Source organism: Trachemys scripta, chromosome 9 (assembly GCF_013100865.1).
Source record: "Trachemys scripta elegans isolate TJP31775 chromosome 9, CAS_Tse_1.0, whole genome shotgun sequence".
NCBI lineage: Eukaryota > Metazoa > Chordata > Testudines > Emydidae > Trachemys > Trachemys scripta.
The window spans coordinates 66,407,435-66,433,894 of record NC_048306.1 but is presented as its reverse complement, the minus strand read 5'-3'; the positions used below and the strand labels follow the sequence as shown (position 1 = coordinate 66,433,894).

The 26,460-nt window shown below is 43.6% G+C and overlaps 1 protein-coding gene across 1 annotated transcript in view; it reads left to right on the top strand.

Moving 5' to 3' along the window:
• Window positions 1-276: 276 nt before the first annotated feature.
• The window catches only part of EPHA4 (EPH receptor A4), a 136,677-nt gene continuing 110,493 nt past the window's right edge, over window positions 277-26,460 (top strand). The window contains exons 1-3 of the mRNA XM_034781093.1: window positions 277-412; window positions 2,965-3,032; window positions 7,491-8,154. Of these exons, the coding sequence (XP_034636984.1) occupies window positions 322-412; window positions 2,965-3,032; window positions 7,491-8,154 (823 nt within the window). The 5' untranslated portion in view covers window positions 277-321. The remainder of the gene's footprint in view (window positions 413-2,964; window positions 3,033-7,490; window positions 8,155-26,460) is intronic.

Below are 26,460 nucleotides of genomic sequence, written 5' to 3'. Positions count from 1 at the left end.
CCTTCTGCCACATTATGAGTAGGACAGTGCTGCCTGGAGGGTGGCACAGACCCCGCATCAGCCCATCGCCCCGTGCGGAGGAGCCCAGCCAGGGAAGCAGGTGGGGGCGGGGCCAAGTGGGGAGGTGGGGCGGGTTTGGGCAGCAGGGTGGGGTTTGAGCTGCCATGAACTACTCCGAATGGCGAATGTGGTTGATGGACGGGCAGACGTCAGCCGCCCGCCCCGCCCCCTTGGCAATGTCTACAGCTTGCTGCCCTCCCCATTGAAGCATTTATTCCACTGGGATAGAGGCGGCTGGAGCGGCGCTGGCACTGGCGAGCCATGGCTGGGATTGTCTATTTCACCCTCTTCTCGCTCCTCTGGGGGATCTGCGGCGCTGTCACCGGCTCTCGGGTGTATCCGGCTAATGAAGGTAGGTGGGCAGGGGGCAGGGGGCAGGGGGCAGCCGGGCTCTCGGCTGGGGCTCGGGGCTGCGCGGGGCATTTGTGCCTGGGGCAAGTTGCGGCTTGGAGCAGAGTTCATCAGCGGGGAAGAGGGGGGCGAGCCGCAGGCACCCGGGGGCATTGCGGGCTGGGCACCCGTCCGCGGGGGAAGAGCTAGTGGGTGCAGGGTCCCCGATGCAGCGGGAGCTGCTGGGGTTGTGAGCTGGCTGCGGACGGGACTTGGTTCCCAGCAGGTTCGCTCGGCGCCTCCTCCGGAGACTTTTGTCCCAGCACCGGGCGAGTAAAGTTTTAGACTGGCGCGGGCTGCTGCGGCGCTGGGCCCCCTGAGGCCGGACTGCCGCAAACTTGACATACGCGCGTGTGTGAGCCTGACCTGGGCTCCCAGAGCAATGCGCCCTACACTGCTCCCCTCACCGTGCGCTCACGCACCCCAGGCCAGGGATCAGCCGCCCGTAGCTGGGACCCGCTGGATCCGAGCGGCCCAGATTGCAAATCAATTAGTGACACTAAAATGCGCCGCGCAGCAGTTTCCTTACTCTTCACGCGTCCCCTTTCTGGGGCAGCGGGATCGCTGCGAGAACTGGGGTAATTTCTTATTGATGAGCTGGTGGAGCGGGCGAGTGCTGATCAGAGAGAGAGAGAGAGAGATGGGGTATTCCTTGCCCCGGGGATGGAGGGGGCGCCGGTAGGAGCTGAATCTGCAAGAGTGTTGCATAATCGCATGGACCCACACATGCGCTCCCTGCAATAGACCTGGGCACATCTGGCTGCAGAGGTGCTGCTTCTCTGACACTTCTCTCCCAGCCGGTGCCCGCTGGAATCTCAGCTCTGCTGCCACCGGCCCCCAGAGTAGAGGACTGAGGGACGAAGCCTTTTGTTAGTTAGCTGGGGATTTCATTGTCCTGCCCGCATTCCCCCTAACGCACCCTGCCTTTTTGAAAATTAAAGGCCTGAAAGGAGGCTCTGTATGTGACACAAACGCGGCTCCCAGAGTTTAAACTTGAGAGGAGAATGGAAGGGGTTGCAGATGAAAAGCTGCTGCTTAGAGTTACTGTGGGTTGCTCTGGCCTCTTCCCCTCTCCCCTTCATGTCGTGTCTCCTTTTGATTCTCCTCACGTTTCCTTTTCTCCCCCCTTTTCTCCCCTCCCCCCCTTTTTGGGTAAATTGGGTTGCATTGTTCCCTTTGTCTCCCTAATCCACCTTACATTAATCCAAATGGATGTAGCCGGTTTTTCTCCAGGGGCAAAAAGAAGAATGAGGGGGAGTTTTGAGAAGGAGATAGCTACCTTTTAAAATAGTTACAGGACTAAATGGCCTCTTAAATCTACAACATCTATCTGGAAGGAAAGATGGAAGGGTGGGAGAGGATGATTTTTAATTAAAGCTATTTAAAAAAATACTCAAAGATTCCACATTTGTCCTTGACGGCCATAAATAAACACCCAGATTAATAATCGAGCCCTTCCCCTCAAATGCGGTTTGCCACTTGATTGTTATAGTTGGACCCTTAATTTATAGTGGTCTTCAGAATCTGTGGTTTTGCAGGATCACTGTGGTGAAAAGACCAAGTAGCTGGAATTTCACTGGGTCTGGTTCGGTGTCTATAGTTAACTCCATATTAGGTGAATGATCTTGTATTCTTTGCACATACCAAAATCACACTACCTTTGATGGGAGTCTGGGGTAGTGCAAGGAATTGCAAGATTGGGCTACAGCTCACTTAAAATCACCTGGTGTTCTGTTCTTTTTTAGCATTAGAACTGAAGTGCATATGTATGTGTTCATCTGTCTACAAATACAGATTGGTGAACTCAAAACATTTTTCTTACAAAAACCATTTTCCTGCAAGTGCAGAAAAACATCCAAAATGTGAGAACAATGTTATCTGACACTTGTGATGTCACAAATGTGCTGAATGTCTAAGCAGTTTATTGTAGCCTCTTTCTAAAAAATATTCACCTATGTATAAGTGATGTAAATATCAAACTGGAATAGCAAACAGAACAAATAAGGTGTTTATTTTGGTTTGAAGGGAATCCCATACAAAGTCACTTGTGGCTTAGCCGTATTCAAGAGTCAGGAATTATGTGATCATCCTAAATCTTAATAAACAGTACTTTTCCACTCTTTTTGTGTAGTCTAATGTAAAATACAGGGTTTACATAAATGAGTATTCATCGTTTGCAGTATATCTTCTACCATTTCTGGTTGTCTTTGTTTTTTAATTGAGAATTATTCCATCTAACAGATGGGTTTGAGTACTAACAATGTTAGATCATCATCCTTGGAACAAATTTTAACAGTTAAGGAAGTTAAACATGCTTTGAAAAATGCTCCAGGTTTAAAAGTGAGAGAAGATCAAGTTAAAGTAGATATTCACCTAACTGAAAAAAAGTTTTGGTTTAGATCTAAGTTGGATATGGTCATGCTCTGCATGTGTAGAAATGCTTGGATAAATACTGTCTGTCATATTGACCTTTGGCAACTGGAAATTAATCTATTTTTTTCTGTCTTTCTGCAGTTACCCTATTGGATTCCAGATCAGTTCAGGGGGAACTTGGGTGGATAGCAAGTCCTTTGGAAGGAGGGGTAAGTTCTGAATTGCTATCTGATCAAAAGGGAGTGATTAGTAAGTTTCTGCAGAGTTCTAATGGCTCGATTATTGTTGATTGTGGAGGTCAGATTTTTTCCATGCTTATGAAGTGAATTACACTTTGTTGGCGAAACCCTATACTCCCTTCAGATAGTTCTATCATTGAAGAACTAGAAACCAAAAGGGCAAAAAAAGGGTTTCAAAATTAGGAGATTGGTCAAAGCATGGACTTAGATGCCTATTTAAAACTGAAATAACAACAAGAAATGTGATCTGACGACCAAACTGGAATCCATCCCTGTAATTGTTATATTCATGGACAGTCTCTGTTCAGAGCAATTGCTGTTCTATTTCTAAATTGAGTGTGTGTGGGGGAGAAGGAATCAATAGACAAGATACAAGACAGACCTTTCTTATGGTGTGAAGGGACAGTAGTTAAATAGATTTATTTCAAAGTGAAAACAACATTACATGTTTTGATCCCTGTACAGATTAGCCCCAATCTCAGATTTTTTTAGGGTTTTCTTTGGTACAGTGGGCAAATCATATGAATTTCTTTTGAGGACCCTATAAAAAGAGTAGTAGCCAACAGTATGTTATGTTTCAGATCCTGAAAGGAAGTGTCACACATTTTGGGGTTGGATTTAGGGAGATTTCAGCATAGTCCCTTGTATGCAAAACCTTCACTGCTAATTTAACTAAATATTTGTAGGCACAAGCTGGCTGCTACCTGCAGTGAGCCCAATCAGGCAAGCTGCAGAGCACCTCTTGTGGGAAGCTGCTGAGAACTCTCAAATCCCCCAATCAAGGACTATATAGGCGCTGAGGGCACTTTACACCTTGAAGGATTGGACCATTTAAGACTAAAAAAAAAAAGTATCAGAACCTTTTTCTCTACAGGAAATTGTAAAAGTGAACAATTTGCCAACATTTTTTTCTTAATGTACATCCTGCTCCCATCAAATTAAAATACACTCAGATCCTTTTTAAAAAAACAAATACGCCTTCTTAAATACAAATACACACTATTACTAAGTCGAAATGAGTGAAAATAAAGGGGCTCAAAGATAAGTAGTTGTATAAGTGGATTCTTCCAGTGCCTTAATGAAACACACTGTAGACTAACATTCTCCCTCCCCTCCCCCCCCCGCCCCTACTAAGGAGGAAAGGAAACAGTAGCAAATGGAAGGAATTTGAGGCTATTTATTTTAGTGATGCATTATGCATAAGCTTTGAATTAACCATAACATGGGAAAATGGAGGATTGTTTTGCCCCCCATTGTTGTTCTGCCTGAACTTGACTGTAGAACACTGCGCAGTCCCTGAGACCATTTTTTAAAGAGAGGGGGAGTGATTGGCAGGCCTCTGGCGGTGTAGACAGCACACATTCACTGCTGATTGCAGGCAATTGCCCTCATCTTTTGACAGTGGGGAAAGGTACAGCTTTATCTCAGTGAGAGTCAGGCTTCCTTGTTAATTCTATACCCTGGAAAGGTCAATGATTCAGACAGAGCCTTTCTTATGCTTCACCAAGGGGTACCTACAGTGTAGATTAAAATATATTAGAGTCTTTTAATAAGTCAGTAGCAGAATTGATGACCAAAGGAGCTCTGTATGTTTTTAATACTTACTCCCGCCCCCTCTCCCCCCGTCATCTTTGAAGACTCCTCTCAAGTTTGAGAAGGAAAATGGGTACTGTTTTATTGTGGATGTGACTAAACCGACCTACATGTGTTCTATTTTTAAGCTGGTAGTGAAAAATTTAAGAGTACATGGTCTGTCTGTGCACTAGAGTGCTTGGAAAGCATTTATTATAACTTCATAGGCTGCAAATTTATTTCAAAGCAGCAGAAAAGAACACCCTTTTCTCTTTCTTTTTTTCAAAAAGAACCCCTGAAGTTCTATCCTTCCAGGCCAGTTTGTTTTCTTTTTAACTGTGTGTAGCTTATTGTATGTACTTAAAAAAACCTGTTTGATAGATCTACAACAGACCTTTAGATGTTAAGCATTTTATTTGTTAATATGAGGTGTTGTAGGTAAAAATAGGGTATTGACCAATGAATAGAACTAACCATTATCAAATATATATAGTAACCATGGAGGAATTAAAGTATCGGATTATAAATTTAATTAATGAATTACTCTTAAATTTCACAGTTGAAAGAGAGGTTCTGTTTCTGGAATGCTTTTCTGTGCACCATTAAACCATGGGATGAGTTGTATTATAAAACTATTAGAGGGAAAGCAAAAAGATATTTCTTTGACCACACATTTAGAGTTGCATATAATTTCAAATGGTTGGAAATTTAGGACTCTAATTGTTTTCAGCTGCCGACAGATTTTTTAAAAAATGAAATAAATAGATTTTTTTTAAAAAGGTCATGCATGTATTTTGCACTGAGGGCCTGATCCAACGCCCACTGAATTCGGTTGTAGTCTTTTCATTGACTTCAGTGGGCTTCAGATCAAATCCTATAACTACATTGTCTGTTGTATGAACATGCTAAAGAAAATCCCTTTGAAAACTCTTTATTTCCCATCCCTTCACACACTCAGAAGGTAGTGCAGGCCATCGGAAGATAAGGAGAATGGAAAGTGATGGATCATAAAGACAGCACTGTAACACAAAACTAGTTTCACGGCAGCTGCAAATTAAAGAACTCTATCTGGTTACTAACTCCATGTTACGTTTTACATTGATAGATGACTTTCCAGTTTTTCCCTTTTCTGCAACATGTAGTGTGACATGATGTGTATCGATTTTCCACCCTCTTCCCTCCCTTTTAATTCACAAGTATCTCTAGGCAGAAACTAAAATATTACCCTCTTTACTACTTTTAACTCATGGTGCCACTGCTAACTGCCATAGATCCATAAGCAGATTCAGCTGCTCTGGAGGCTTTTAAATTAAAGAGCACTTGCAAAAGAGCAACTCTTATAAAAAAGCATGCAGGATATTATATGCTGAGGTCCACGGTGTTAAGAATGTTGCCGTTTATCAAAGCAGCACCTTTAGTAGTTTTCAAAAGCATTTCTAGGAAGCCCCTGGAAAGTTGCATTACAACAGTTTTCCAAGCATAATTTTCACGTGTTTCATTGTACAGCCTGGAATCCGAGCCAGAATGTAGCTTTTATCCAATACAAATGTTTAAAAAAGGATTTTTCCCCCCTCCTAATTCAGCAGAACCATGATTCTTTTTCTGAAAAGGAGACAAAAGAAGGCCACTGTGGTGGCTTTCTTTTCTGCATTATGTGATTATCATAATCTCTAACATTTTTTCAAATCTGTTATTCACCATTTCCTTTCTTTTATGGTATGTTCATCACACTTTTGCAGAAACATTGGTTCACACACATGGGAGCCAAATTCATCCTTCACATAACTTCTCTGACATGAATGTAGTTAGTTACTTCAGGGATTGAATTTGCTCCAATGTGATAGCTATGTTGCTTTTTATTCCCCCTACTTTCCGTTCCCTTCAAGAGAGGGAAATCCCTACATCAATGCAAGTTTAAAGCCTGCCTACAGCATTATAGCATATTAGGGTTTATTAGACTGTAAATTTAACTGCCTGAGGTTTCTAACTCCAGGATGGTATGAAAATAAAAGGCGGTAAATAAGAGTTTTTATTTTTGGTATCAGGAAGCAAAGTTCTGTCAGTGAGGCTAATTAAATGACAATATCACATTCCTCCCTCCTTGTCTTTAACAATCCAAGGGTGAAATCCTGCCCCCATTGAAGGCAATGGCAAAATTCTTATTGACTTTACTGGGGCCAGAATTTCCCCCCAGGTCTCCAGTAAAGGAATGCTCATAATAGCTATCCATTTGTAACTAAATTTGTACTGTTGCCACTTCAAATTGAGGATGGTTTAATGGGGGAATTTGGTTGTAGCTGGTTTTTTGAAAGAACGGAGAAATGACTACAAAACATCCTTCCTTATGAAAACACTGGACAGGGACTCTGGAAATCTGGATTCAGTTCCAGCTCTGCCACAGACCTTCTGTGTGACTTTAGGCAATTCACTTAGTCTCTCTATGCCTTAGATTCACATCTGTAAAATGGGGATAATTATTACTTTGCCTATCTTTTGAGATTGTACACTCTCCAGTACAAGGGCTATCTTGAAGTATGTGTTTTTGCAGTGATTAGCAAAACCGGGCCAGATCTGGGTGGGGACCTTTAGGGATTGTTGGCCTAGCTCAGTGTGATGTTTTTGGTTTGTTCTTAAATATATGTTCATTGAGGTATTTTACCAACCTAATTTTGAACTTGCTTTCCTTGTAACAGACTGCTTTTTAGGTACTTGCTTTAACACATATGACTTGGTTTAACGACTTTTCTGTAAATGAAAGCTGCTTGCTACCAGCGGAAGCAAAAGGATTAATTCTGTAGTGAAGAGTTGATGTACTTTTGTTAATACTGATGTACTTTTTGCTTTGGTTCGTCACAGTGGGAGGAAGTAAGCATTATGGATGAGAAAAACACTCCAATCCGCACCTATCAAGTCTGCAATGTGATGGAGCCGAGTCAGAACAACTGGTTACGAACTGACTGGATTCCCCGTGCGGGGGCTCAGAGAGTATATATTGAAATTAAATTCACATTGAGAGACTGCAACAGTCTGCCAGGTGTCATGGGAACTTGCAAAGAAACTTTTAACCTTTACTACTATGAATCAAACAATGATAAGGAGCGTTATATCCGTGAGAGCCAGTTTGCCAAGATCGACACCATTGCTGCTGATGAGAGCTTCACTCAGGTGGACATCGGTGACAGGATCATGAAGCTGAACACAGAGATACGTGATGTGGGCCCATTGAGCAAGAAGGGGTTTTACCTGGCTTTTCAGGATGTAGGTGCCTGCATCGCCTTGGTGTCTGTCCGTGTTTTCTACAAGAAGTGCCCATTGACGGTACGCAACCTGGCTCAGTTTCCAGACACCATTACTGGGGCTGATACGTCCTCTCTAGTGGAAGTTCGAGGCTCCTGTGTGAACAACTCAGAAGAGAAGGATGTGCCAAAAATGTACTGTGGGGCAGATGGCGAATGGCTGGTACCCATTGGCAACTGTCTGTGCAATGCTGGCTATGATGAGCACAATGGAGAATGCCAAGGTAGGACCAGTCGTATTGTACTTTTCAGAAGGGCTCAATGCGGGTAGTTGAATAAGAGATTAAAGTAAATGGAGTAACGCCAGTAATTGGCAGCCCCTATGGGATGTAATGGGACAGAGGTGTCTAATGAGAGAGTGCAATAGCTCCAGGTGGCAAGGCTAAGAAGTGTATAATACTGACAAAACAAATGATGCTACTGCAATCAGCAGAAGGCAAAACACGTTTGCGAACAAGTACTTAGATTTGAATTAGCTTGGTGTAGCCACCGAAATTGAATGCAAAAGTAATGCACTGGAGCCACCATCATTTAAAGAGAAAAGATCTCTCTTTCACAAGCAAAGTTTGTTAAGCAGAAAAAACTCTTAAGACGGAAAAGTATTCCTTTTCTCCTTCAGGATGCAGTAGAGAACTTCGGTATTAAAATGGGAGAAGAATCAGTCAGAGAAACTTGGGTTTTATTTTGATGACTTTAGTTTCTCCGGAAGTGTAAATCTTTGGTGTTTCACTTGTTGCAAATTTTTGTATTAAATAACCATTTGATATTTGATACTGCTGCCTTTGTTAAATATTTTCATTTCTCAGAGGGTCTCTATTGTTGTCATTACAATGGAGGTGCTAGGATACAGGCCTCCACCCCCCATACTATGCTCTGCAGAATTAGGGATTAAAGTTCATATAAAAGGCAGATTATCTCCAAAAAGATTTACATTTCCCCCTAAGATGTTACTATTATTTTATAAGTAAACTATTAGAAATCTTGGGCCTGATCTTCTAAACCCTTACTTGTGAGCATAAATAAAGATCAGCCTTTAATGGCTTCTTGTACGGATGAATGAGCCCAATCCTACAAGGTGCTGAATTGAGGGTGCTTAGCACCTTGCATGATTGGGCCTTGCATTGTTCTTTAAGATGTTTGGAAAGGTAGTTTTCATCATAATGGACATTTTGCTACTTGTGCTTGTTTCCTAGGATAAGTTTAATATCTTGTTGTGACTAAGAAATTGAGAATGAGGTGATAACACAAACAACTGACAGCTTTTCTGCTAGACCAGTATAAGAAAAGAGCTATTTTTTTCTTAAATGTCCTACTGAAATTCTTTTAGACGATAATTTTCAGTCAATGTGAAGTTCATTATTATGCATTGAAATTAACGGTTGGCAGGAAAGCAATGCTAAGCACAAGCCTCTGCCTTCCTTCTAGCATTTTCATTTGGAGAAAAACATAAGCATATCTTATCGGCCACAAAATTACAATGGGCTGCAGTGAGAATTGAAAAATGAACAGCACAATGGCAGGGCACTCTATTTACAGTAAATTACTCTGTCTTATGGAATATTGTGAAATAGAAGCTTGGAACTCTTTGCATGTCAGTAAACATTCAAATGTGACTGGGGACTATAGGAGAGCATCAGTGGCTGGAGAGATTTTATTATTATTTTGAAATGGCCCAATAACTTGTAGGCAAGGCTCCTTGACATTTTTACAACCCAATTTGTGGGAGGAGGAGGTGAATGAAAAGGGGATCTTGGTTTATTGCCTGGAGATTATCCTGAGTTCTCTTCAAGGGCTATTGGGTCAGTAGTGGGTCACATTGATTGAGGCAGATCTAACACTTTTTTTTTTTTTTAGCTGTTGGCTCAGACTCGATGAGCTAATTGCATGACAAATGCTGTGTTGTTCCAGGGAACTCATTCTAGAGGTTTTACTGGTGGGCAGTGCAGATGGTAGGGCAGTTTTGGAATAGGTATTGGGAATTAATGTCTTCAGACAGATTCCCTATAAACTCTCTACTGGACCCAGGAGAGTTGGACCCACAAAACCTGATTCTCCATTTCCTCAGCTAAAGAGAAATCTGATGGGGGTCATGTATAAAAAGAGAAAGAAACTCTTGTGTAAAGCTAGCCCGTTGAAGTTATTTTCAGAGGATGCAAGCCATCAAGTAATTTTAAATAGTTAAAACCATTTCATCACTGGTTATTTGTGGTTTCCCTTTTGGCATTGCCAATCCCAAAGTCGAAGTAGTTTACCAGGAAACTCATCTGATTCATGAAGTTTACAATAAAGTTCACAATTCACTCTCTGTTAGTTTCTACTGAGCTTAAGGCCAACTAGGCTTTTGACATTGCTGGAGAAGTTTTCCCGTTTACCATTTCCATAGCAGGGCTGCCCGGGGGGTGGGGGGAAAGGGGGGCAAGTGGGGCAATTTTCCCTGGGCCCCACAGGGGCCCCCACGAGAATATAGTATTCTATAGATTTGCAACTTTTTTTTTATGGAAGGGGCCCTCAAAATTGCTTTGCCCCAGGCCCTGAATCCTCTGGGCAGCCCTGTTCCATAGTCCAGTTAATTTGACAATTCAGCAAATTTGCTTCTCTCACAGGTTTTTCTGGGGGGAGGGTTGAAAGGGGGGAATGCTTCCCATGGATTTTGAGGGGATGGTGAGGGGGGACGAAAGATCTTAAGTCTGCAAAAGCCTATAAAAAGACACCAGCCTATGACTGGAACCTTGCAAGCAGGTTCCACCCCAATTGTTTTTCAATGGGTCAACTGTGGCAGGACAAATACAAGAGTAGGTCAGAGGTCACCCATTTCCTCATCCATCTTCCTCCTGTGATCCCGAGGTCAGAGTTGATTGATTAAGATCTTAAAAGTTTGACAAAGGCTTGGTGGGCAAGAATAGTCAGGGTGGGTGGAGAGCGGGGGTGGGGGGCACCCCTGTTGTTGTGAGATCTAACGCTGGTCATCTGCTGGAGACTTCAGAAGCCTTGGGGACAGAACTACACTTCCTCTTGCTATTCTCATCTCCAGCAGTATATGCTAATGGAGGCCAAGAATGAGGAGACATGTCAGAGTTTATAAGGTGACGGCTGGATTGCCCCAAAAGCAGATGCAAGTTCATTCCAGCTCCTGATCTTGAATAACATTTTGTGAGCTGATTTTGTTCAGTCTTTGGTGGGAGACAACCACATAGTGTTAAGCAACTCTTCTTTCAAGGAGAATGTATGTCTGTAGTTAACAGCAGTTTGAACCTGTTGAATAGTTGATGCTGAGAATTAGAACAGGTCAAAAAAACAGGATTTTTTTTTTTTTTTGGTGACAAGTATTGCAAAAGATTTACCCCTCTTTTGTCGGAAAATTTCTGACAAGCTCTCCTGAGTATAATTGTTCTGCTGAGACCTTGTCATCTGTCAAAAATCAAGGAAGGGAAAAAATAACATCTTAAACTTTATGAAGCTCAGGAAGTTTCTCAGATATGATACAGTGGAACACTGGAATATTTGACACTGATGCACACAAACAAAGTTGGTTAGCTGCGCAGTTATTCTCCTATCATGATAGAGGTTTCAGCTTTAACACCCAGTAGAAAGAAGGTAAATTTAACATTGGTTTTTGTTCTCTTCTCATCCCCCTCTTCCCCCCCCCCATTTGTTCTTTAATGGTCAAGATTTTAGGAAAGAAAAAAAGTCATGGGGAATATTGTTAATGAAACATTAAGTTATCTTATCTTATGACCTATCTCAAGGCTAAGGTAATTACCCATCAAGGAAAGTCAACCCGTAGTGTGGTTTAGATTTAGTTAAGTAATTTTCTTATCATAATAAAATGGCTGTCTATATTTTGGGAGGGGAGTAAAAGGAAAAAATCGACCAGTTATAAATATAATAGATTGTAACCATCTGGGATGGTTCTGATGCTGTGAAATTACAAGTCTCAGTTTAGACCTGCCATTTAGTATAATATGTGAGACAATCAAGAGTTTTTTTTGCTATGATTTGTATAAAGGTTATGAGAGCTAAGTGCTTTGTCTTCATACACACTTGCTGTTGTGAATTCTGAACAGGCCAGTTGACAGAAAATCCAACATCGTTTAAAATGTGGCTTAGAGCGTTGCCTTTTCATATCGTTGCCATTTTTGGAATTTTCCTCCTACCTTTGGTAATGGCAACCTTAAGAAGCAATCCCTTGAGTAATATGATTGGTTTTATCTCTGTGGCTTTGAATAATGGCTGTGATCATTGAGAGAAGCAATTCATTTTATATCAGAAGATCAGAGTTTAATTATTGTACTTTTTCTGTAACACATTGATTTGGTTGCGTCCAAATTTTTGCCAAAATAACTTAGCTGCTCTTTCCATCGGCACAAAGGGCAATCGTGGAGGTTAACCAGAGAGGGGAGAGTTGAGTTCGCCATTTAAGATGTGCAAACTGATTATTTTTTTGGCAACAGAAAAACTAAAAACTGGAAGAGAGAAGCTGCTGGATGGGGGAAAGGGGAGCTGTAGTGACACACAGTCTTTCTGAACCAAATTAATTTAAAGACTTATCTCTATAAAATAAGTGATTTGAACATATTCTCCTTTAGCAGAGCCCACCACATCTTATCAGAATAGCTCCCTATATGATTTTGTACCACAGTGTGGTGCAAGATGTCCACTTAAATATTTGGCACACTTAAAATTCCCCCTTTAGATGTAAATCTAAAAAGTTCCTTTAAAATCTTCCTTGGCACATATCTGTGGGTGTGCTTCCATTTGGAATCAGCGACAAAACTATTATTCATTTATGTGAGAGCAGGATCTGGTCATGACATGGGATGTTATTAATAAGAAGGAAGATCAACAAACTATGTTAAAACCAAATAAAGAAAAATCCTTTTATTACTTTATTAGAAGACTGGATAGCAGCCTTTGGTTGTTTTTGTAAGATACAAGACAAAATTCTATTGATAAAAATCTCCAGAACCTAGCTTGTGTTACATGTGATGAGACCTAGATATATAGTCTTGCCAGTCGAGGGGTTATTTTATCGGTGTCTAATAACATGGTCCAATGGTCTTAGATTTTATTGTGCTTTTGAGAAGGAGTGATTAAGGAAAAGCTCAGCTGTACACTTGTCTCTTTTGAGACTCTGCTCCCCCCCTCCCAACTTGTGATCTAAATATCTTCTCTCATTTCATCCCATAATGTTGCATCTTTTTATATTTTTGGGCAGCAGACGAAGTCATATAGTTTCATGAATCAGAGACAATTAACATTCCCATGACTAAATGGACATTTTATGAATATTCAGAGCCTGTTTCACCTCCCTGGGAAGCAAACATGTTGGTTCCCTTCTCTTTACTCCTATTGGAGACTAGGAAAGTTTTCTCTGTGAATGGGGATTGTCAACTGTCTGGCCAGTTTGCCTTTTGCATGCAGCAGATTCCTCATTTGCATATTTTGTATACACCCTCATGCAAAGTAGCACACCCATTTCCCCATTTCACAAAGGAGATAAGAGCTTCCTTTGGAAACGCTGGCCAAAACCTCCTTCTGTTTAGGCAGACCCTGAAGATTTGGATTTCATGCAAATTAATTCCGTTTTGATTTAAGTTCTTTCTTTAAGAGATACAGAGTGCAATATTTGCACAGTGTTCTTGTTGTACCCCAGCCCTTCTCCTTCTGAATATGGCTGATTGTCACTCTCTACTAAATGCTGGAGCCCACTTGCTCATTTCAAGTTGACATATGGGAAAGTGCTACACTCTGGTAAAACTCTCAGTTTGTTTGTAAACTGATCACTCATTTGAGGTGTAGTTTCTAGTGCTTTTTTTTGAGGGAAGGGGGGGGCGGTGCATGTTGCTGGGTGGGATTTTACTCACAATGTTTATGGGTGACCTTCTGTAGCTACATCTTCTCCAAGGGAACCAACTTCAGGAACTGGAACTTCCCAAAAATAAAAGTATAAAGTTGTGTGTCTCAGGAAGACTCCAATGCAAAGGGCCAGTTCAAATGTGGTATAATTCTTTTGACTTGCCACAGGAATGAACTTGGCCCGGAATTATTAGTTTGGGGGATGGAGAGAAGTCAGCTTGTAGTGCTCGGATAAACTTGCACAAATGAAACTGCTACATTTCTTTATCAAAAGAAAATAATCTCTGAGAAAAGAATTATTGTCCTTGGTTAGCTTCCTAATTACAAATGCACCCATATATTTTGGTTTAAGTAGCTTTCCCTTTTTAATTTTTTCCCTTTAACTTTACTTAAAATTTGCCTTTGGCCTGCAGGAAAGCTGAGCCTCATTAAATGCTCCCCGAACCCAGGCTTGTTTGCGATGGATTTGTTGAAAGGCTTATTGATTTAAGTCAGAACACATGCTGCATGCATGTACTGTATTTGTTTAGAAAGCACTGTTTTTCATTTTGTGTTTTATAAATCAACAATATGAAGTTAGGACTGTGATCAGATTAGGGGCTGCATTCTATAAACCGAAAAAGGCAGTTTTTTTTGTTGCAAATATAAACATACAATTTTAGATATCCAATTAGTGTTTAACTTAAAGATAATTTCACAGGGCCGTAAACTGCACAGTGTGAGACCATGTGGCATAATTAAATAGAGGTAGGGCTGTTTAAAACAACAAAGAAACGTGCAGAAACTTTGGTTTTGCCCTGTGCAATACCTCAGGAAGTGAGATGGTGCTGTTCAAAGTACAATTGGAATGGACTATTAGGGTTAAATAATACCAAGAAGCACTGTGTGCTTGGTATGTGCTTCATGAGTTAGTCATTAGTGCCAAGAGAAAATTCAGAGAGAAAATTCTTTCTCTTAGGATAGGTTTAAAGTAGTATTTGCATTATGGTAGCACTTGGAGGCCTCAACTGAGATCAGGGCCTTGTTTTGCTATGTCTAGCACAAGATGGCCCCCTACCCCAACACCCTTACAATCTAAATAGACAGGACAGGCAAAGTGTGGGGAAGGAGAAGGGAGTAATGCTGTTCCCATTTTAATGGATGGGGACCTGAAGCACAGAGAGATTAGGTAACATGCTCAAGGTCACGTGAGGAGATCTCCCGAGTCCTAGTCTAGTGTCCTAGCCATCAGGCCGTCTTCCTCCCTCAGACAGATCCACGCTTCTCAAAGGTGATCCTAGGAACAATGCTCTAATATGTTATAGATTTCCATCTGTTTGAAATTTTAAATTACCATTTGAGCCAAGTTAGTTGATAATAATAATTTCTCTTATATATGCGAATACACAGTCCCAATACAAGGCTGCAGTACAGTGTCTCAATTACCCAGATAATCCTGTTTGCTTGTGTTTTAAACTATGAAGCGCTGGGTAATTATTCAATTCTTAATAGAAGGCAAATGGCAATGTAAACAATAATTAGGATGTTAGACTAATGCGCTTCAAAGCAAATTGGATTTTTTTTTCATACTGTTCAGCATGAAGTCCTATAAAGCTAACAATTTAGTGGCAAGGAAACAAGTTCCATTTTGTTAATATTTTATGGTGTTATCTCTTCATGCCTTGTTTCTGTGAATAACAGTTTGCCCCAATGAAGCTGCCTAGTCCAGAGCCAAATGTTGCTTTAACAATTGGCTCCCTGCCGTTTGCTATTTGGCTACGCTCTCCCCTGGCTCCAGATTGGCTCTTTGTCTCCTTCAGTTCCAGTGGCTCAGAGGTTAACAGAATACTGACTTCCACCCACAATACTGACGAAAGGTAAATATGGACAGACCTGGTGCTTAGTTAAGATACAGTCTTGGCTGGAGAGCTTATCTGCTGGGCTTTGTTACAGATAAATGGGCTAGATTTTCCCAGCTACTCTTCTTCTGAATTATAGTTTTCTTAAAGGGATCTGATCTTCCCTTGTTGTATTTCCATAATGAGAAACATAGCCTTAGAAATAAGAGATAAGGGCCTGAACTAGAATCCCACATCTAAATCCCTCTCCACTTTGGAAAAGTTAAGATCTGGATCTAAACTTCTTAGTTCCATCCAGTCTCTGTAATGTGCCAGAATTGGAATCCCAGCTCCAAAAGCCCTGAACTTTGGAGAAACCCCTCTTAACTTCACAGCTCAGGTTCAGTTTCATCTCTACCAGAAGCCCACGTGTGACCTGGAAACAGATGCAAAACACTCATTGCTTTCAATTATTTCGTAAACGTTATGTATATGTAGCATAGTTCAGACTTTCCAAAGTCCATTAATTAAATCTTGTCAACATATCCATTCCTTGCATTGTATTTATCCACTGATTGAGGACAGTGCATGTTGGTAACAAAAGCATCCGTCAAGGAGGCTGCATCTTTCCTAAATATTTTAACAATGCCTCTGTCACACACAGGTGGTTTTTTGCCTAACATTTGCCATGCATTCTCATCAGCGTGTGAATGAATGGGTTCAACAGTCAGCTCCGTTTCTCCATTTTCAACATTTTAAGAATGGGTCAAACATTCATCAGCATTGATGCTGTTAATGAATTACAGCAGTTTAATTGCCACTAGATTAATTTTTATCCTGAGAAGAGCAGGAAGCTTGGTTTAAAAATAAATAATAAAAAACAATGAAACTCTTCAACAGGTTACAAATTATTATTTTTTAAAAAAATCTGTATTAGTTTCTGTGTCTCACTTAAAGGGTGTGGAACAGTCTTTTTTTTTTTAAATCCCAGAGGCTTCCTGCCAGGCTAGATTGTGAAAGCGTTAATTAACAAGTCTGTCTTTCCAGACATAAAACACATCTGGCTGGAGAGTTGAAAAAAGTGTCGAGGAGGGCTTCTGTGAACTTGGTGCTTGAATTCATTTGTTTTCAGTTTTAAGTGTTTTCTGTAGTTGAAAAAGACATCCACACTTTGAAAACAGTTTCCTTTTGAAGTGTCCAGTCTGGCAGTGATTGAAATAGCCTCTAGGCAAATTAGCATGTTAAAAGAATTGGATCAATACTTTCCCCTTTCCCTCCTTCTCCCTCCCTCTTTCTCTTTCTCTCTTCAGAGCAGAGAATTTGAGCAGCACTAGAAGCCTCTTGACAGCTGTGCCAGTATGATTCAGGAGAACTGTCGATAGCAGTATGCGCAACATGGATATACTGTGATCAAGCTGAGACAGCTTGATCCAGTGCCCAGACTCTTTCAAGGATGGCCATTTGAAAATGGAGTCAAGAGAAATTGACAGCTCTGGAAGGCTCAAGCAGCTATTATAATTATGGAGAGGATTAGAAGGAAAGTGTAGGGAGAAATAGGAGATCAATAAGGGGCACAAGTTGACTGAACTCCTCCTTAGATGTTGCAGTACTCCATTTGTAATGCTTAGCCTGAACATGTAGAAGATTTCTTTAACTGTTTTCAAGAGGCAAGTAAACAAAAATTTAAAAGGGGGTGGGCTCAAAGACAGCAAACTTCTAGGTAGTTCTAACAGGAGAATGCAGCAATGCTTACATTGAAAAGTACTAGTTTACAGACTGCAGAACCCGTTTCTGGTTTCTCTGTGAAAATTATTTTATTTTAAGAACTGTAACCCAGTTTTCTGGTTGCTTGTAACTTGCCTGCTTCTGTCTTTGAGTGATAGATAAAGGTATGTCTGTTGGGAGCCAAAGACGCTTGAATTCTGATGCTGTCTACTTCTGCAGCCTTTGGACTGTCCCTTCCTCAAATACCCTATCTGTCATATAGGACTAACAGTTCACCTCCCTCCCTCCCTCCCAGGAGTGCTTTGGAGATGTGAAGTGCTAAACGTTATACAGTACCTCCTTACCAACAGGGGCATCATTACATGAAAACCACTTCACTGACAGCACTGTGGTAATCTAATTCGTAAATGGTGCTTGTTGAAAAGTTGCTTTGCCTTGCCTTTTCCCAGCATAAAAAACCTCTTATTGATCCAAATTACATCCTAGTCTTGCCTTGGTGGCTTCTGAGCACAGCCATTCCAACTCTCACAACCTTTAGATGATATTTACATCCGGCTGTGAATGCTTCGGGGTGGCTGACTGGTGACAGCAGGAAAGCAAATCAGTCTCGTTTTTTCTACCTGAAATTGTTTTGAATGACCTGTATATTTGCCATCCTACCCTCCAGCTGTGAACCTTCTGTTCATCCCATTGCCTTCACACACAAATGAGCTGGTGTGTTTTGCCCACTCAGAATTACGTTACTGAATTTCCTCATTCCTTTTTTGTAAATTGTAAGTGTCCAAGTTAGAGCTAATAAGATCATTAAAATCAGGAACTAGTCCCTAGGTATAATTCAGTCACTCATTAATCAAGGGCTCTGCAGTTAATGACAATATGATTGAGATAATATTTAATGTTTGCAGTGTTGTTGTAGCTGTGTTGGGCCCAGGATATTAAAAAGACAAGGTGGGTGAAGTAATATCTTTTATTGGGCCAATAAAAGATAGTATCTCGCCCATGGTATTTAATATCAGATTGTCACAGTGCCGCCTACCCAGTCTGACTTCAGGTTAGTTATTGCCTCAGTTTCCCACTTTTGGGCTCCCCAGTAACTTCAGCAGAGGTTTTCATGTGTCACATAACACCTCCAGGGTCTGGGTTTATTAACAAAGTTCACAAGGAAATGCAAGAACTCCCAGCCAACTTTTCTGGCTGCATCACAACACTTGGTACAGGGTTCTTAGTCCTGCTGAAGCTTTCCTCTAGCAAACTTGTTCTCCCCACTCCAGCCTTCCTCATTGGACCCTGCTCCCTGCAGGCTTGCATCCCCAGGCCCTCTGCTTGGGAAGCAGAGAGAGTTTCTTTGTGTAGAGCAGCCCATGAGTTAGACATCCTTCCAGTCTCTCCCTGCCTTCTATCAAGCAGCATCCCCTGGGCCCTCTGACACAGATTAGCAAAAATTACAGCACTGAAAGTTTTTTTTTTTTTTTTTTTTGCATGAAATGTGTGCTACTGAGGGCATTCTTAAACCCTGCGTAGACACCCTCTGAGTCCCAGATGTACACAATGCAATGTTCTGCATGCATTCCCTTCTCGGTCTTGACTAGAGCTTTGTAATAATCAAAGAAGAGATGCTCCAGAAAATCCATGCAGCATTGTACATTGGACCTACTTCCTGCAGAGATGGGATTTTGGGTGTTATAAATATTGAGTGCTGTAAATATTCTTGAAGTGCAGATGTTACTGATAAATATTGCAGTTTTGTGGCTCACTACGGCATTTCAATATTTTGGTTTAAGGAGTCCCCACTAACCTTAGATTTGTTGCAATATAATAAATTAAGAAAATTAATTCAGATAATTATGGGCCACCATTTTAGAAATAGTCTGGTGTGACAGACCCAGACCAATGGGGTACAGGAGTCTGGTAGAGGGCAAATATACTGGTCACTGGATGAGTAGTTTTCTGTTCTCTGAGTGACCAGAGCAGGGGCTGCACTAGAGTAATCAGGAACCTGCTAGAACCAGTTAAGGCAGGCAGGCTAATTAGGACACCTGGAGCCAATTAAGAAGAAGCTGCTAGAATCAATTAAGGCAGGCTAATCAGAGTACTTGGGTTTTAAAAGGATCTCACTTCAGTTTGTGGTGAGAGTGTGAGGAGCTGGGAGCAAGAGGCGCAAGGAGCTGAGAGCAAGAGGGTGTGCTGCTGGAAGACTGAGGAGCACAAGCGTTATCAGACACCAGGAGGAAGGTCCTGTGATGAGAACAAGGAAGGTGTTTGGAGGAGGCCATGGGGAAGTAGCCCAGGGAGTTGTAGCTGTCATGCAGCTGTTACAGGAGGCACTATAGACAGCTGCAGTCCACAGGGCCCTGGGCTGGAACCCGGAGTAGAGGGTGGGCCCGGGTTCCCCCCAAACCTCCCAATTGACCTGGACTATGGGTTCTTCCAGAGGGGAAGGTCTCTGGGCTGTTCCCCAACCCACATGGTGAATCTCTGAGGCAAGAAAATCCTCCACTAAGCGCAGGACCCACCAAGATAGAGGAGGAACTTTGTCACACTGGTGTCAGGGGTGGGATAGTGGGGTGCACAGCGCGGCGGAAGAAGGAGGGTGATTTAAAAAAAAAAAAAAGGAGAGGGTTTATTTTTTTTCACCACAATGGATGACGTAGTGCGGGCACTGATACAAGCTATGATGGCCCAGCAGGAGGCTACCCGTGTCCAGGCAGCTACCCAACAGGAGGCAGTGTGGCTGCAACAAGAGACTAATCACCTGCTGATGGACCAGGCTGCTCAAGACCGAGCTATGTTGTGGGAACTGGTAAACCAGGTAAAGTTCCCTTACAGAGCTGAATCATGGCCATGATGGGACGCAGCTCATACGGGCCAGCCATTGGCTGCAGAAAATGACATGGGAGGATGATGTAGAGGCATACCTTCTGCCCTTTGAGAGGACAGCCCTACGAGAGGCCTGGCTTCGAGATCAGTGGTCTGGCATCCTTGCCCCATTCCTGTGTGGGGAGGCCCAGAAGGCCTACCATGATCTGCCTGAAGAGGCTGCGGCAGACTACCCACAGCTGAAAGCAGAGATCCTGGGCAGATCTGGGGTAACGACAGCAGTGCGGGCCCAGCAGTATCACGGTTGGAGGTACCAGGAAGACAAAACCCTGTGGTCTCAATTGTATGACCTCATCCATCTCGCACGAAAGTGGTTGCAAACAGAGTCCCGGAGTCCGGAAGAGATACAAGCGGTTCTGGTCATTGACCGATACATGAGGGGACTACCACCAGATGTTCGTGCCTGGGTAAGCCAGAACGAACCCTCCACCTATGACGAGGTTGTTGGCCTGGTAGAGAGGCGAAGGACAGCGAGGGAGCTGACCCGACCAGTTAAGAAAGAGGCACCCTGGGTTAAACTAGCAGCACCAAGCCCTAAAGTTCGGGTGACTGGGCCACCAGGAGGGCCCAGGTGGAAAAAGAGAGAGGCTGAAGGCCCATCATAGGCCACAAAGAGTCGGAGCACTGAGAGAGAAGAGGATCGTGATGTTAGACTGCCCAAACCAAGAGACTGGGGAACGCCTAGGGCTCCATACAGATGTTATGCCTGCGGGGAGTGGGGACACATAGCTGCACAGTGTCCCAATGCTGAGGAGCCTATGCAGTGTAACCTGGGGAACTGGGCAGATCCATGCTCCCTAATCCACCTTGTGGGGGTCTCAGTAACCCCACATATGTATACCAGACCAGTGAAACTAAATGGGGTAGGGACCACGGCACTGGTTGATTCGGGGAGTGCTATCACACTTATCTCAGGGAAGCTCGTGAAGCGTAGTCAGCTGCTGCAGGCTAAACGTATGGGGATAACGTGTCCATGGGACAGTTAGTTACTACCCCACCATCCCAGTAAAAATCGAGATCCAAGGGAACACTACTGAGGTAGCAGCAGGTGTAGTCCCTAAACTCCCATACCCGGTGCTCATAGGGAGGGACTTCCCAGGGTTTGGAAACTTACTCCCGGTAGGGGGATTGGAGAAAGATGGGGACCCTAAAATTGGTGAGGCATCCACAGCAGACTGTCAACCCCCAATCCTCTCTGAAATATCCCCAGATTTGTTCTCCACTCCCAGACAGGGCAGAAAGACAAAAAGGGAAAGAAGGGCAGCTAAGGCCTTGGGAACCTGAATACTCACCCAAAGCCAGAGGGTCGCTCTCGTAGGTAGGCGGACCCGCGCAGCTGAAAAGGAGGCCACGCAGGAGGGAGAAGCACCTGAGTCTGACCCCAACCCTAATGCTTCTGAACTAGTAGAGGCAACAGAGACTGGGCCCGTAGATCTTGGGCAGATTGGCCCCGGGAAAGGAAATTTTGGACGGGACCAGGCAGAAGACCCAAGGTATGATAACATTAGGAAGGAGGTGACTGAAATAGATGGGGTCCCCATGGAAGGGAAAACACAGGGACCAGGACCCTACTTCATAATGAAGAAGGATTTCTTATACCAGGTTGCACCAGTACAGGGGCAGAAGGTACAGCAGATCGTAGTACCTCAAAAACACCAGAATGCTGTATTAAGTCTTGCTCATAGTCATCTTTTTGGGGGGTATTTGAGGGTAGAGAAGACCCTGGTACGAGTCCTACGACGGTTCTTCTGGCCCGGAGTACATGAAGAAGTGCGGAGGTACTTCTGCAGACTGATGGGTTGGTAGAAAGGTTTAACCGAACCCTCAAGGCTATGATAAGGAAGGTGGTAAGTCGGGATGGGAAGCATTGGGACACCCTACTACCCTACCTTATGTTCGCTATCCGGGAGGTACCTCAGGCCTCAACTGGGTTTTCCCCCGTCGAGTTATTATACAGGTGTCACCCCCGGGGCATACTAAATATCGCCAAAGAGATCTGGGAAGAGGAACCCAATGAGGGGAGAAATATAATAGAGCATGTAATGTAGATGCGAGACCGGATAGCCTGGGTTACCCCTATTGTACGGGAACATTTGGAGAAGGCACAAGAGGCCCAGCGAACCCATTACAATCACCAGGGAAAAGTGCAACAGCTCCAACCAGGGGATCGGATTATGGTTTTGGTACCCATGGCAGAAAGCAAGCTTCTGGCCCAATGGCAGGGGCCCTATGAGGTGGTTGAACCCGGGGGGGAAGTAACTTACAAGGTGCGGCAGCCAGGACGCAGAAAACACGAACAGATTTATCACATTAACCTTCTGAAACCCTGGCATGCACAAGAGGCATGCACAACGGTCCAAAAAGACCTAACCCAAGAAACCAAGCCTTCCAAACAGGTGAGAGTGTCTCCCGATTTAACAGCAGACCAGAAGAATGAGGTGTCTGAGATGATCTTCCGGAACCAAGATGTGTTCTCGACAAAACTGGGTCGAACAACCGAGACATATCACCACATCGTCACGAACCCTGGGGCCAAAGTAACAATGAGCCCCTGTTGGGTGCCAGTGGCAAAAGGGAGGAAATAAAAGCAGAAGAAAAAAAAATGCTGGAGTTGGGGATCATCGAAGAATCCCACAGTCAGTGGTCCAGCTCAATCGTGCTGGTGCCCAAACCTGATGGCACAACAAGATTTTGCAACGACTTCTGGCGACTAAACGAAGTATCTCAGTTCGACACGTACCCCATACCTCGCATAGATGAGCTAGTGGACCATCTGGGTAATGCCCGGTACTTGACTACCCTAGACTTGACAAAGGGGTACTGGCAGATTCCCCTTGCAGAAGACGCAAAGGAAAAGACTACGTTCTCTACACCAGAGGGTCTTTTTCAATATACTGTCCTCCCTTTTGGACTACATGGGGCCCCAGCTACCTTTCAGCGCCTCATGGACAAGCTATTACGCCCGCATAACAGTTATGCTGCTGCCTACTTGGACGATGTGGTCATTCATACCCCAGACTGGGAAACCAACCTGGAGAAGGTGGAGACAGTCCTCGATACCTTCAGGCGAGCTGGCCTTACAGCAAACCCTGCCAAGTGCGCTGTAGGGTTTACAGAGGCCAAATATCTTGGCTACATTGTGGGAAAAGGTCTGGTAAAACCCCAGGTGAGCAAGTTAGAGGCCATCCAAAATTGGCCCCAACCAAGTCGCAAGAAACAAGTCCGGGCTTTCCTAGGTGTGGTGGGGTATTACCGATTGATTTATCCCCCACTTTGCCACAAGGGCAAGCCCCCTGACAGACCTAGTGAAAGCCCGTGGACCTGATCTGGTGAGATGGTCTAACGCAGTAGAGGAAGCATTCACAGACCTAGGACTGCCCTCTGCAGTAACCCCGTACTGATAGCCCCTGATTTCACCACGGAATTTATCCTGCAGACGGATGCATCAGAAGTAGGGTTGGGGGCCGTTCTATCACAGATGGTCGGGGAGGAGGAACACCCAATTCTATACCTCAGTTGGAAACTCCTTCCAAGGGAACAAAAATATGCAGTGGTGGAGAGAGAATGCCTCGCTGTAAAATGGGCCATGGAAACATTGCGCTACTACCTGCTCGGGCGCAGATTTGTCCTCGTGACCGACCATGCCCCTATTCAATGGATGCAGCGGAACAAGGAGAAGAACACAGATGGTTCTTATCCCTCCAACCTTTCCAGTTTCGTGTGCAACACAGAGCAGGGAGCCGTCATGGCAACGCCGATGGTTTGTCACGTGTGCACTGTCTGGCATCCCAAGCTGCCCAACCCCTTGGCGTTGAGCAGGGGGGAGGGATATGTGACAGACCCAGACCAATGGGGTACGGGAGTCTGGTAGAGGGCAAATATACTGGTCACTGGATGAGTAGTTTTCTGTTCCCTGAGTGACCAGAGCAGGGGCTGCACTAGAGTAATCAGGAACCTACTAGAACCAGTTAAGGCAGGCAGGCTAATTAGGACACCTGGAGCTAATTAAGAAGAAGCTGCTAGAATCAATTAAGGCAGGCTAATCAGGGCACCTGGGTTTTAAAAGGATCTCACTTCAGTTTGTGGTGAGAGTTTGAGGAGCTGGGAGCAAGAGGCGCAAGGAGCTGAGAGGGTGTGCTGCTGGAGGACTGAGGATCACGAGCGTTATCAGACACCAGGAGGAAGGTCCTGTGATGAGAATAAGGAAGGTGTTGGGAGGAGGCCATGGGGAAGTAGCCCAGGGAGTTGTAGCTGTCATGCAGCTGTTACAGGAGGCACTATAGACAGCTGCAGTCCACAGGGCCCTGGGCTGGAACCCGAAGTAGAGGGCGGGCCCGGGTTCCCCCCAAACCTCCCAATTGACCTGGACTGTGGGTTCTTCCAGAGGGGAAGGTCTCTGGGCTGTTCCCCAACCCACATGGTGAATCTCTGAGGCAAGAAAATCTGCCAATAAGCGCAGGACCCACCAAGATAGAGGAGGAACTTTGTCATACTGGAGAGGCTAACGGTGATGAATTTATGAGAGAACACATAACACTAGTCCTGTTTATCTACAACCACTTAAAATACCGGAGGCAAAAGAGCTTTTGAACATGGCAGTAACATAGGGAGCAAGGGTAGTTGTACCTGACTAAAACAGATGCAAGAGAAAGCCATAGAGAGAGAGGTTTCTTGCATGTGTTGATCATGGTCAGAGACAGAATACTGAACAAGATAGACCTTAGATCAGATCCAGATTGGCAGTACCTGAGAGCAGAATTGGGGCACCATCTTCATTTCATGGTGGAACACACCAGGTTGTCATAGGAGTTGTGCATAGACCAAAAGCCGCCTGCGGCTTTATTAAGGGATTATTTCTTCCTTTTCCTGTTAGGGATATGCTGTGTCAGTACTCTGGGTCAGCTCTTTGAGCGGGGCACAGGACCACAAGGGGCTGGAGGAAAAAGATGACAGTATACCAGTTTTTTTTTTTTTGTTTCCCCCATTCCCTGGGGCTGCCAGAAGCTTGTTTGCTCCCCCAGTTAGAACAGCCCATGTACTGATGGCTGCACGGTGTCATTTTGCCAGCCGGGTATTGCTGAAGTTCAGGAGTACTCCAGCCATGTGTCATCCCCTTGCCTTGCCACCTATGTGTCAGGGGCCAGGATTTAGCCCGCTGTGTTTCTCAGCTTCTTTAAAGTTCATTTTAACTCCCATTTTTATAATGTGCTGTTGGCTAAGCTTCTAGAGAGTTCATGATAATTTGACCTCTGAGTACACCTGTATTGAAACCTGGCTTTAAGAATACTCTTGTAACTAATGAATGGGCATTCTTATGCAGGTTTGCTTAGCACCCCTTACTGGCTAAGTTTACTCTTGTGTAAACATTACCTTTTTATTTGGTTTTAAGTTTGCCCTTTGAAATCCAAACGCATTCTGTCAACCACTACTCTCTCTTCCTAAATTCTGGATGACCCCGCAAAGAGAGAGATGGTTATGCAATTATTTTTAAAAAGGCCCTTGTTTTAAGGCGCATGGAGGAATTAATATTTTGTTGCTTCTATCTTGAATGAATGACACTAAGGTGTCCTTCAGCATTGCTAAATAACAAGGAAGATATGTGCTTGATAGGGATAACTTCTTGAAAATTTGCAACATGTAATAGTTATCACATCACAGTAACCTTATGGTCGGGTAAACAAACATGTAACCTTTCTTCCTCACAGCTTAAGTCCTCAAAGAGAATCCTCTCCAGACTTTTGGTCAAATTCTGCTGTAAATTACACCTGTGTCACTTTAATGAAGTCAATTGGATTGCACTGGTGTCACGGAGGACAGAATTTGGTCATCAGAGGACAACCTGAATTAAATAGGAGGATGGAAAGATGACTAAAAAGGTCACATCTAGGGCATCTGGTTTAGTGTTGAAAGAAATATTGCTTTTTAAAAACCTGTCATAAAGAACAACGAGATTTACCAGCAAATACTAGCATACACTGAAGTGGACTCTTAACATTTCCCATGTCTCCTGTGATGCCTGCAGACTTGAGCATTGGCATTAGGGTTCTCTAATCAATTTCTAACTGAGAAGTTGTCAGCCAGGTCTCTGTGGATTGGGAATGACTCATACCAAAGAAAGAAGAACAGGAGTACTTGTGGCACCTTAGAGACTAACAAATTTATTAGAGCATAAGCTTTCGTGGACTACAGCCCACTTCTTCGGAGCATCCGAAGAAGTGGGCTGTAGTCCACGAAAGCTTATGCTCTAATAAATTT